This window comes from Colius striatus, chromosome 8 (assembly GCF_028858725.1).
Source record: "Colius striatus isolate bColStr4 chromosome 8, bColStr4.1.hap1, whole genome shotgun sequence".
NCBI lineage: Eukaryota > Metazoa > Chordata > Aves > Coliiformes > Coliidae > Colius > Colius striatus.
The window spans coordinates 21,588,649-21,600,697 of NC_084766.1; the positions used below are offsets into that span (position 1 = coordinate 21,588,649).

At 39.9% G+C, this 12,049-nt stretch overlaps 1 protein-coding gene across 2 annotated transcripts in view; it reads right to left on the reverse strand.

The window, feature by feature from the left end:
* The window catches only part of PLCE1 (phospholipase C epsilon 1), a 159,891-nt gene that overhangs the window by 7,037 nt on the left and 140,805 nt on the right, over nt 1–12,049 (reverse strand). For both annotated transcript variants that reach the window (XM_062001757.1, XM_062001756.1), the window contains exons 24-30: nt 7,870–8,001; nt 6,233–6,523; nt 5,269–5,432; nt 4,107–4,368; nt 2,967–3,085; nt 1,713–1,841; nt 724–933 (exon numbers count right to left, since the gene is read on the reverse strand). In XM_062001757.1, the coding sequence (XP_061857741.1) occupies nt 724–933; nt 1,713–1,841; nt 2,967–3,085; nt 4,107–4,368; nt 5,269–5,432; nt 6,233–6,523; nt 7,870–8,001 (1,307 nt within the window). The remainder of the gene's footprint in view (nt 1–723; nt 934–1,712; nt 1,842–2,966; nt 3,086–4,106; nt 4,369–5,268; nt 5,433–6,232; nt 6,524–7,869; nt 8,002–12,049) is intronic.

Consider the following 12,049-nt stretch of genomic DNA (forward strand, 5'->3'; position numbering starts at 1 on the left):
GGTTGTGGAAAGTGCATTTTTTTCTCCTTGTCCTTGTGCTAAAGCCAGAAGAATTTAGGGAGCATTTTGTCAAAATGAGATCAAGTGTTTTCTCCTGTTTTTTTAATCCACTCTCACAAGCCTGGGCACTAGCATATTTTCAAGCTGTGGATGCTTTGCCCATAGTTTAAACTCAAGTAATTGCTCCATCATCCTCCTTGAAATCAAAGGAAATCACCTATTTCATTATTTTAAGCTATCACTGATAATTTCATCATCCCTTGAGGTTTTTAGGCTTCTTAAAATATTAAAATCCTTTCTAATTTTTCTGAACAGAGAAGAAGCTGCTGACATTGCTGTCATTGATAATTACAGTCTGGAGTTCTGTTAGCTATGATGCTTTGGTATTACCTTATTAATATTCTATGATGTCAAAATCTAGATTTGCATTAAATTAGAACCATCAGTCAAAACAGTAAGCTAGTGGTACTGAATTGTTGACTACATGATGATTGAACACCACATAGCTGATACTCGAGCTGAGTGATGTCAAGTTAGTGTCACAGAGATGTATAAACAGTCTAGTTGTGCTCCCTCAAGAGTTATGTTTGTTTTTAAACAACATACACAGTGCTGACATTACTCACCAAGTACTGAAACAAATACTGCAGCCTTTTATTTCCTGGGCCTAACAGCTATTTTTAGCTACCTTTGTAAGGGGCAAGTTATCTAAACCAGGCTTACTTCCTCTCGGGTTTTAAAGATAATCCTTCCAACGTATCCTTCTTCTGGGAACCAACTGTTCAGAAGCTGCACTAGCCCTTCTTCAGGACCGATCACTCTCTGGAATGGTGGTTTTCTGCAGTCACTCTTTTCTTTAGATATAAAACTTTTCTCTTCCATCAGAAAATAGTCTCCAGCACATGACTCGGTGCCTTTTGTGGTAGCCAAGAGCTAAGATAGACCACAATAAACACACAGCAATTAGCATGCTAAATATAAACACCACATAATTAGTAGTTATAAATGAGAATGAATAAGGAGGCTTTAAGAATCAATAACTATTCTGACAGTGGAGGCAAGATTTCTGATGTGCTATTTATTATTCAGATATTTTACTCCAGGGTAATGTACTGTTCTCTTTAGCCTAGCCAAGCAGTTCAGTTCAGCTATTCCAGACAAGGCAGTACTATTTAAGCTTATTTCTGTCCTGTTTGGCTGGCCAGACAATTTATTCATAATCCCAGGACAGTACAGTCTTTTCCCACTGCTAGAATAACAATCCCTGTTGAGCTAACTGCTTTTTCTACTCATGAACTTAAGCCCTCTAACTTTTTCTCTGTATTCCTCTGTTGCTCAAGTTCAAAGAAGCTTGCAGAAACGCTTGCCCTTGTTGTAAGGACAGCCACTGCCCCCGTCGCTCAGGAAGGCTGGTTTTCCTCTCTGCATGTGCCCGATATTCAAATGCTAACAGAGAGTTATGTTCTGAGATTGTAAACCCATCCTCTGAGGCCAAGACTGGGAGAATGTCCCTGATGTGAAAATTCTGTGTTTGCAACGTAATGTACACTTTGTAATGTAATGTGCACAGTAGCACACTTCTAAAGCACCTCCTTGCTGTGATGAACGCACTGCAACAATCCTGCGCGTAAGAAATGCAGAGACACGAATGGCCAGAGTGACGTTTGTGGGGACTCCTGCCACCTGAGTCTGCAGGTCAGCAGGCAGCTTACCTGATGGAGCAGCTGTGCAGCTGTTGTCCCCCCGCTTATATTGAAAACAGTGAAAGGCTCTGGGCCTGGAATTCCATGAACTGTCACTTTGTGGGTCACAGCAGCTTTCCTTTCCCCCGTGCTAAACAACTGTTCAGACAACATGCAACAGGTTACTGAATTCAATAGGCCTGTTATTTTTATCTCGGCACACAATTTTTAAGTACCTTGACAGAGCAGAGCTATTCACCTAATACATGGCTCATACTACAGATCAAGGCCTTAACAAACCAAGCCTCCACCCCACCCTACCCTGAAGCTGAAGAGAAAGGAGAAAAAGGGATTTTTTCCAGTGAGAGTATATAAACTGCCACTGGACAAAAGGCAGACCTCTATCACTCATTAGTCTAGCTGAGCTCAGACTATTTGGACTCGGTGTACAAACTACTGGATGAAAATCTATAGCTTCATTTTACCCTCCAAACCATTTCTGTTCTACCTTTCAGCAGTTCCCCTTGGTGAACCTAGCAGTTCACCAAGGTACGTGTTCAGCATGCATTCACAGGAGAATCATGTCTGCAACGCATCTGCTGCACACAGTACCACAGGAGGCTTTACCTAACCCTTTTGGAACGAGGAAATAATATAATATACATGCTTTAAGTTACTAAAAACACAAGTAAGACATGTAACCTAACATAAAGGGCTATTTAAAAAAAAATCACATCCATCCATGCATATATACATATGTATTTGTATAGAGAGATATTGCACACACATCTGTATGCATATGTATACATATTTGTACATACAAACATATAGATGTGCACAAACACATACCTACATAAATATGTATGTATGTATTTATGGGAATACAGAGTCTGTCTTTTCCTGTAATTGAATTCCGTTTTACTCTCGTTATCCCAAAGTTGTTGGTAACTTGCATCTTTCTTTTTTGGGCCTAAATGTATTGCTTATGCATAAGGCATCTCTGAACCTTACCACTCAACCACACTCCTGCAGCATAGGAGTTCTTGTGCCATACCTAAGTACACCAGAAGCCAGACTTTGAAAATGTTTACCCTCTCACAGTTTCAGGCAGGTGGGATAACCTCACAGCCACCAAAGCCCAAAAGAAGTAAACACTGAGTGCTTCTGAAAACTGCAGGTTTACAGGGGCTTACATCTGTGAACAATCTGTTTCTAGAGGTCTTCAGATCATAGTAGTCATTAGGACAAGAATACACAGCATTCACAAAAAAATAACTAAATCACCATAGATGCAGGCAGGGCATTTCCAGAGGGACTTTCTTCCATTCTCCGACTGTTTATGAACAAACTAGAGATTTCTAGTGCTTCATTGTGCAGGTTGTGGAGCTGGACATGTCTGTAGCCTAAAGAGAAAAAACCCTTCCGTAAGTACTTTGCCACATCCTAGGGCACAAGTGTCAGAAATGGAAAACTCAAATTTGCTGTATTTGCCACACCTGCAGCATTTAAAGCACTGTAATGGCACTGCATAAACACTCTCCGTACAACAGTGCAACCAAAATGCCCGTGGAGTGGCTCATACAGCTGACTACCTTTGTTTTGCTGTAATATTCAATATATTGAATGAAATGTTGAATATTCAATCTAGTGAATGCAATTCAATAGATTTAATTCCGTAATAATTCAATAATTCAGTAACTCAATTCAATTATCAATATAATTCAATAATTCACTATAATTCAATCTGTTGAATGAAAGAGCTAAGTATTAAAATATGAATGAAACAAGAACAAATTCTCACAAAGAAAATCCATGTCCATGGCCAGCTCTCCTCACATGCTAAGAATGTTGTGTGATGTTAATGGTGGCATGAAGCAAACGTGGAAGTATTTTTACTGTTCTGCTGAAGAGCTGCTGGCAATATGGAAACCCTCCCCTAGGAGTCGCAGAATTCATGATGCTGCTTCATCTCTCTCTCACGTTTTTTTCATCCTTCCTTCACCTCTCCTCCAGCCATAGCTGCCAGAAGTACAATTCAACTCTGCTTAGTGATCACCAGTTACACCAGTTTCTTGGGTAGAGGACAAGGCAGGGAGTGAGACCACTAAGGGAGCAGGAAGTTTCGAGGTGAACACAACCTCAGAACCACGGATCAGAATCAGAGCAACTGCATATAACATGCCCCAGTCTCTGCAACAGCAGAGGGTCTGACTTTCTACAAGTCACCAGGGCAGCCTCCAGCTCCCCAAAGAAACTATTGGCTCAGCATTATACTGTCAGGGCAAAGAGTGTTGTCTGATATTTGTTCCCTGTCTCCTGCAGAAAAATGCAACCAGTTGATTGAAAATATCCCTCCAGCAGGATTCAGTCCAGGAATCTGCTGGACCAATTTGGCATAGGATGTCACTACAAACTATACTGTACCTCTTTTAAGAGCTTTCAGGGGAATGATTCTCTGAGCTGTTACTGCTGAGCTGTTATTTTCAACAACTGCGAACCGAAGAAAGACCAAATCTTCGAAGTGAACTCGAAAGAGGAACTGTTCATTCCACATGGGGTTGAGAGTGTTGCGGTGAATGGGCTTCGTCCGGAAGTGGCAGCTGTCCAGGGGCATCCCCAGCACATCGATCTCAATGCACGGGCTGCCTGTGCTGTTGCTGGGGCAGACGTTCTGGCCAGACACAATCTGGAACCAAGGGACACACACACCCCCCCCATCAGTGGAGTAATTCTTTTTTTGTCACAACTCTGAGCTAAATATTGTTTAGCACAGTTTGTTAACATGCTGATTTAACTACAGTGCTCCTCTACTTTGTTAATTGCCAGGGCAGTAATTTCAGAAGCAGAGCTGTTTTGACTCCCCCACATGCCACTGCTACAAGTATCTTTCCTGTGAAAAAAATATACCATACACCATGAGGATAACCATTCAAGGCATCTGATGTTAATCCAGCAAGAATGTCCCAGTAAGGCAGTCAAAAAGGATCAAATTTTCTTCTCCATTACTCTGGGGTGCTGGCACTGATCTCTGGCTTGCTTTGGCATACACAACACAAGAATTAGGTGTGCAACTGCCACAGCTGAGAGAGTTCTGATTCTTATGAATCTCACTTTTCTGAACTATTTCCTGGAAGGGTCTATCTTCTTTGAATACTTCTTTTTTGGGGGCTGTAAATCCATGAACTGTATATCTTATTATATAACTTTACAAAAATACTTTTGAATGATTCAGTAGAGCTTTTCATAATGTCTTTCTGTGCAGCTTCTCAAGCGTTTGCAAACATGTGAAGCATCCAGGCACACGTCTAATTTTACAGTTGTGCAGTCCCAGGGAAAATGCTTTTAGGACAGGTTCGACAAATATTGTGAAGGAAACAGTGAAAGTAACTATGGATACAAACCAGCCAATAAAATAAAATAAAGACAATTATTTGTTCCTTCCTCCTCCAATTTCTGTTAGTTATACTGACCTGACTTCAGAAGTTCCAGCAACAGTTAAAGGTTCAATCTTTTCGTACAGAAAATAGTTAAAAGTTACCTACTTCTATCTGTTTGGCTGTATGAAATTCCCTCTTAACGTACTTACTGTTAAAGAATATATAGCTGGCTCCTTATTGTCAAGATCTCTTTCTAATGGACAAAAGTTCTGGTACATTGAACAGTTTTTATCCCACAGGACAGGAGGTTTCAAAACATATCCACAGCCACCATTAGCCTCAAACATCGCTGCATTGAGTTGCAGAGGAAGATCTGTGAAGGTAAGGCAGCCAAAACTGACAAAGAGCAACGGGACAATGGAGAAACTAATAGTGAAGACAAAGACATGCTTTAGGTAGCTTTAAAAAAAAAATGTTAGTTGTGTACTATCAATTCATTCTTGGTTTTCAGAGATAGCTGTAGCTTGCACATCCAATCTATCCAATACTTCATTATATAAAACTGCTACAACGGTTCATTCTTCTCTGTCCCACTGTCTCTATCCAGCTGCAGGGCTAGCCTACCAAGCACATTCTAGGTATTTTCTCTGAACAGAAGAATGAAAAAGCATTGCCTGTGTAGCTTTGTAGATGACCTAAGAGATACCCTCATTGAGAAGATGAAGAAACACAAGATAGGACAGAAAGTGGACCAAAAATGTTTTGACCAACATTAAACCAGCATCCAAGGCGTCATTTACAAGTTAAAAGACCAAACTTTAGTACCTTTTTATACTTAAAATCATCAGAAAGGGATAACAGCTACTTTAACTGGGAAAAAACCCCACCATCTTCACCGATAAAGTAAAAAGAAAAATAGAAAACAGCAGGTGTTGCTGCCTGGGCATTTCTGTGCCATCAGGAGATCTGCTGCACTGGCATAAAGCTTCTGAGCTCTGGGATCATTACTCTCAAGGATGAGATTATCAAGGTATGAGCTCGCTTTTGCTGGGGCACACAGACGGGTACACCCCCTCCTGACAGTAGGTAAATGCAAACATCAAATACAAATTCACACTTTAAGGACTTATTTCACATTTAAAATGTATTAAAATGTGTGTTTGTGCCCCGTACCATCTGTTTGGTAGTTTAGAGCCACAAGCTGTACGCCATGGAGCCAGAAGATGAGTGGATGGGGATTGGAGGAGTCGATGCGCGTGGCGGCGGGGTAGGTCCTCAGGAGCTGGCAGGTGGTGTGCTGGATCAGCTTCTGAGAGTACCGCCGGCACAACCGCTTGGCAGCATTCTCGTTCAGGGAGGAGATGTGGTAGCACTTGGGTGTCCTTATGATTGCACTGAGAGAAGCTGGAGAGTTGTAAGGAGAGCAAGGATCTTCCCAGGTCTGCCGCATCACATCAAAAGGGCCTGGAAAACAAAGAGTACCTGCAAGTTACAGCTGCAGATCAAGAGTTTCCAAAAAGTCAGTGTTTTCTAGTGAACCACGTCTGCATACTTTGAGTATGGTGGAAAAAGATGTTCCCAGAAAACGACACCTACTAAGTGTAAGTCATAGAATCACAGAATCATTCTGGTTGGAAAAGGCCTGCAAGATCATTGAGTCCAACCAGTAACCTAACATTGCCAAGCCCAGCACTAAACCATGTCTCTCAGCACCTCATCTACACAGCTTTTAAATATCTCCAAGGATGGAGATTCTACCACCTCCCTGGGCAGCCTATTCTAGTGTTTTAACAACTCCCTCAGTGAAAAAGTTCTTCCTAATCTCACATTCCTTCTTATACTGTAAGAATAACCCATGAGAGGAAACGTAGTGTTTTAAGTATTGAAATGATTCTGTGATCAGATGTGCTAACAACCATTTTCATAAATAAAAACTTAACTGGCATTTGCCTGAACAAAATAAAGGACTAAAATTCAATTCTTCAGATTTATACATTTTACATGGCAATGGGAGGCCAGATTTGTAACCCATCTGTTACATCTCCAAACAGGGAGTCTCCAGAGGCCAGAAGTCTTAAGGGACAAAGCCAGCAAAATACTTGTGTCCCTAAGAATTAGGCACTAGACTACCTCATTTTGAGGACACTGGCCTCTAGAAAGGAATCTAACCTGTCTGCTGCAGTCACTCCCTTGGGCTGAAGGAAATCCAGCGTTCTGTGAGCCAGAAAATAAGTACAAGAAAGGGTACAACTGTAACTTTCTGTTTATGGTAGGGGATCTAAGGTCTCACCCCTGCTCCGGAACTTTCTCTGTACTTTGTATTTCTTTACATCTGGTCATATGCAGAAGAACAATTTCCAAGTTCACAAATGAATCACCTGCAGAGTCTAAATACCTCCAAGGTGGAACACAGGAGATTGCACAATTACACGCTTGGATTTGCCTGAAGTTTAGACAACCAAGTCCAACCCAGCCCAATAGTTCTGCCTTCCATCTGTACTTTGCAAATATTCATTCATACCTTTTAAAATACAAACCTTAAAATATATCATTTTAAATATATGTTAGTTTTGAGTCATTTATGAATGAGGGTCTTCATATTCCTGACCATGCAATCTTATTGTACTCCACACTCAACACTTCAGTTATAACAGTGTTACTGTAACAGCCATTGTGCTAACGAAAAACCACTCCAAAATTCAACATCTTAAACATTGTTAAGTATTTGATCTTTTAACTGCTTGGTCTGGTACTTGTGTTGGATTACAGAGTCATTCCACGTGACTGGTGAAAGAAGATGCTAACTTTACCTTTTCCAGATGCTTTGGCAAGAGCAGCTGACTCCCCAGGGCTCAGCCTCCCAGGATTGTTGCCAAAAATGGACTTCCTGCTTTTTCTTTCTTTTCCTCTGCTAGAGCCAGATGGGTTTAGAGTTGACAAGCCTGTTCCCATAAATGTAAAACAAATGAGCCAAAAAACATGACCAAGAGGGCCTGATATTTTCCATCATAATTTACACTATTTTTTAAGACATGAATACTCCTGTTACATAGTCCACAGGGCAAGCAGTGCACTTTTCTGCATAATTTAATTTTAAATCTTTAAATACATACATGCCTTTATATATATATATATATATATAAAACGTATGTTTGTGTATGTAATGTGTATAAAAACCTCTATGAAGCAATAAATATACAGTCACCTCTCTATGATGTAACTTTTATCCATTTTACTTTTTGGCTTGAGGAAGGTAGTGGCTCTGTCTCAAATTACCAAATGGTCCCAACTAATACTGAAAAGATCAGCAGTAACAGTCCCAATGTATTTATCCTTCCAATTTATTTTTTTTAATCTTTGGTACAGATGCAATAAATCTGTACAGTAGTGAACAGCATGGGATTCACCTAGGATAGGACATCCAGTTCATTAAATAAATGCACGAATATTATTTAAAGGCATCATGTAATGGAAAAAGCCCAAATGTTGTCGGTTAAATGCTTTAACCTTAAGATGTTTTCAGAGTTACCTTCTTCTGTTTAGAATTTGTATTTCAATGACGGGAAATACGGGAGATCTGCGAAATCCATTAAGCATTTAATGGCCAATATGTATTAGAAGTGGAAGGGGGAAGCTCTAGCAATAACTCTTATTCAAACATATGCATTCTAGCAAAATAATCATTGAAATCATGACCTAAGTCCCAGTAAAATAAACAGACTTAATCTCTCTTAAGACCAGTTTCTTTCTGTTGACTTGGAGAGAGCATGCAGCATATGAAAGTAAGTGAAAACACATAACAGTTATTTGGACACCCATAGCAGCGAGGTGTGGGATGCTCTCAGAAACCCAAGATATACTTGTGATAGAAAATACAACAAGGCAAGTACACTGTTATTTGCCTAACAGTGACTCACAAAATTACCCTCATGAACTCACATCAATTCACACCTGCCTAAAGACTGTTCTGGATTTAATACTAGTATTTCAACTACAAATGTAAATCACTAAGAGGACACATTGGACTCTTCTACTGAAGTCTGTCCACAGCTATAAATTTTCAGCTCTCAATCTTTATAGCATATCTACATGTATTTAGCAAAATTAGGCTGATATTGACAATGGAACTGCTTGGGCTATTAAAATTTAGGACATACATAAATGCTTTCAGAGTTAAAGATGTACTGTCTCTTTGAGCCAAAGCATACACATAAACCAGAGAAGATGGCAGAAGCTGAGATCAAGGAATATGAACTGACTAGAATGATGAGTTACACACCGTGTGCTTCCAGCACTATTTAATCCCAGTTTTCAATGGATCAAATGGATTTGGCAAGCAAGAAATAAGTTTCAAAACCCTGTTGTGGAGACAGTCATTAAAGAAACGCACTAACCTCATAAATCACCAGAGTGCAATGCAAAACACCAGGGTTAACTGAGCCCAACATGATGGCCACAGGGTAAGCTGCGGTTGGGTTTTCTTTCCATCTTATCGTGGCCATGCTTTGCATGTGGCATGCCTCCTCAGAGTGGCAACCTCCATTCTGCACTCCAATTTAAATTTGATTCCAAAACATAGCATTTTGTATTCATAGAATCACAAATTCATAAAGCAATGGAGGTTGGCAAGGATCTGGAATTCATCTGATCCAACTCTCTGGTCAAAGCAGGACCTGCTTAGATCCCACCAGACTGCACACAGACTCTACTACCATAATGACAGACTAAATATTTTTTTATTTCCCTACAATCCATACACTGTGTCATTCAAGTTACATAATTTAGTGCCCATCTCTCTTGTGTTAGATATATTCACACTTCTCTGGATTAAAAATCTAGAAGCAATGGGTGGCAAACTTCCCTGTCCTTCTCATTCTAACCATGCTAAAGTAACAGGCTGAACTCTAATAGGTCACCTTCTCACCATGTGCTTCAGACTCAGAGTCTGTGGCTCTGTGGGCGTGAAGACCTTGAAAAAGAATTTACCGAACTTTGGTATGCAGGGTGCACCTTTTTATGTTCACTTTAAGTTCTTGAAAAATGATAACATAGGGACAGATAGACTGATTCAATGGAGATAGTGACTGAATTTCATGATGGGTAGCTCAGATGACTCTGCGCTCTCTGCACTTGATTGTTCAGATCCTCTTTTAATGTACTCAACTTTCTCTTCTCATTGTGTAAGGATCCTTAGCACCGAGGCAACGAGTCATGTGCCAGTGGGTTATCGCAGTACTATGCTCAAGTATGCTTCACTGCCCTCATCTTGGGTGACTCAAAAGAACAGACCTTCACCCTCTTAGATAATGACATGATACCCAATAGATTGAAATTGAAGTCAAGCAAGGACTGTAAGTGTCAAAAACCACTAAAACAACAAGAGCTGTGGTGGGTTCCTTATTGCCAGAGATTTTTATAAACAAGATAGGTTATTTTCTCCACATTATAAATTCTGTTTAGACCAGGAAGCACTTAGGGAAGTCTGTGTTACTCAGTAGGCTGGGATAAGTGAATAGTCCTTGCCCTTTTTTATAGAAATCAGTGATTAACAGTCGGGAACATCAGCAACTCTAAACACAGAATAGAAATATATGAAGACAGGAGAAATTAAACATTTACACCAGTGAACAGCCACAGACATGAATTCTGCCCTCCCTGTTTCCAAACCTCTTACATTTTCTAAGTTGGTTAGGAATAAGGTCCATAGGGCTCTATGGTAATGGATCTACCAGCCACCTTCTCACTATTAATGGACAATATTGGGGTATGGCAGTGGGTATGGGCAGAAGAATCCAATAAGTAATATGGTGGCCATGGAGGTCTATGTATTTTGCAGAGAGGTAGTATTTCTCTCAGAGGAGATAAAGTTTGTTGGAAAACTAATTTTTACAGCATCATGTGTTCATCTGTGAAAGGAATTAACTTTCTTAATTATTCTGTTCAGGTCCCTTTTAAAGCAAGAGTAAGAAACCTGATAAGGAAAGCAAGTATTTCTTTTACAACTGCAATAAAAAAATCTGAAATATTTTAAAGCTTTTGTAGAACACCAGAACTTCTTTGTGGGTCAAAATGCTTGGAACAACTTAAACTATCTCTATTTAATCTTGAATGTCAATCTTTAAGAGAAAAGATTTTATTTGAAAGAGATCTCATTGCAAGTTTCATTAAAAATATCAGATTTGAATTTTTTCAAGTTCTTTTACAAGTGATATCTACAGTCATTCGAGTTATAGAAGATTATAAAAGAATGTATCTGTATTTTTTAGCATGCTTATCTTGCCTATTTGACACTTTTTTCCCCTTTGGTTAGTTTTCTCTAATCTGATTATAGTTCTATTTGTATAAGATCATGATTTGGCAGAATTGCTAAGTTTTCCACAGAGAATCATTCCATTAAAAAGGGAAATTTAAAATCAAAACATTAAATACATCAATAAAAAATACATTCTCAATTTAAAAGTACTGATGTACACACTGTGAGCCAAAACATACTCAACCTCATGCCTCCGTACCGAACATCTATCAATCACAGAATTGCTTCAGTTGGAAGAGACCTTTAAGATCTTCGAGTCCAGCCTTTGTCCTAGTCCCATCAACCACCAGACCATTTCATTAAGTGCAACATCCAATCATATCTTAAACACACCCATAGATGGTGACTCCACCACCTCCTTGGGCAGCCCGTTCCAATGCCTGACAACCTTTTCAGTAAAGAAATTCCTCCTCATATCCAGCCTGAACCTCCTCTGGTGCAACTTGAAGCCATTTCCTCTTGTTCTATTGTTTGTCACTAGGGAAAACAGACCGACCTCTGCCTCGCTACAACTTCCTTTCAGGTAGTTGTAGAGAGCGACAAAGGTCTCCCCTGAGCCTTCTTTTCTCCAGGCTAAACAGTCCCAGATCCCTCAGCCATTCCATATAGGAGACATGCTCCAAATCCTTTACCAGCTTGGAAGCCCACCTCTGGATCCTCTCCAGCACCTCAATGTC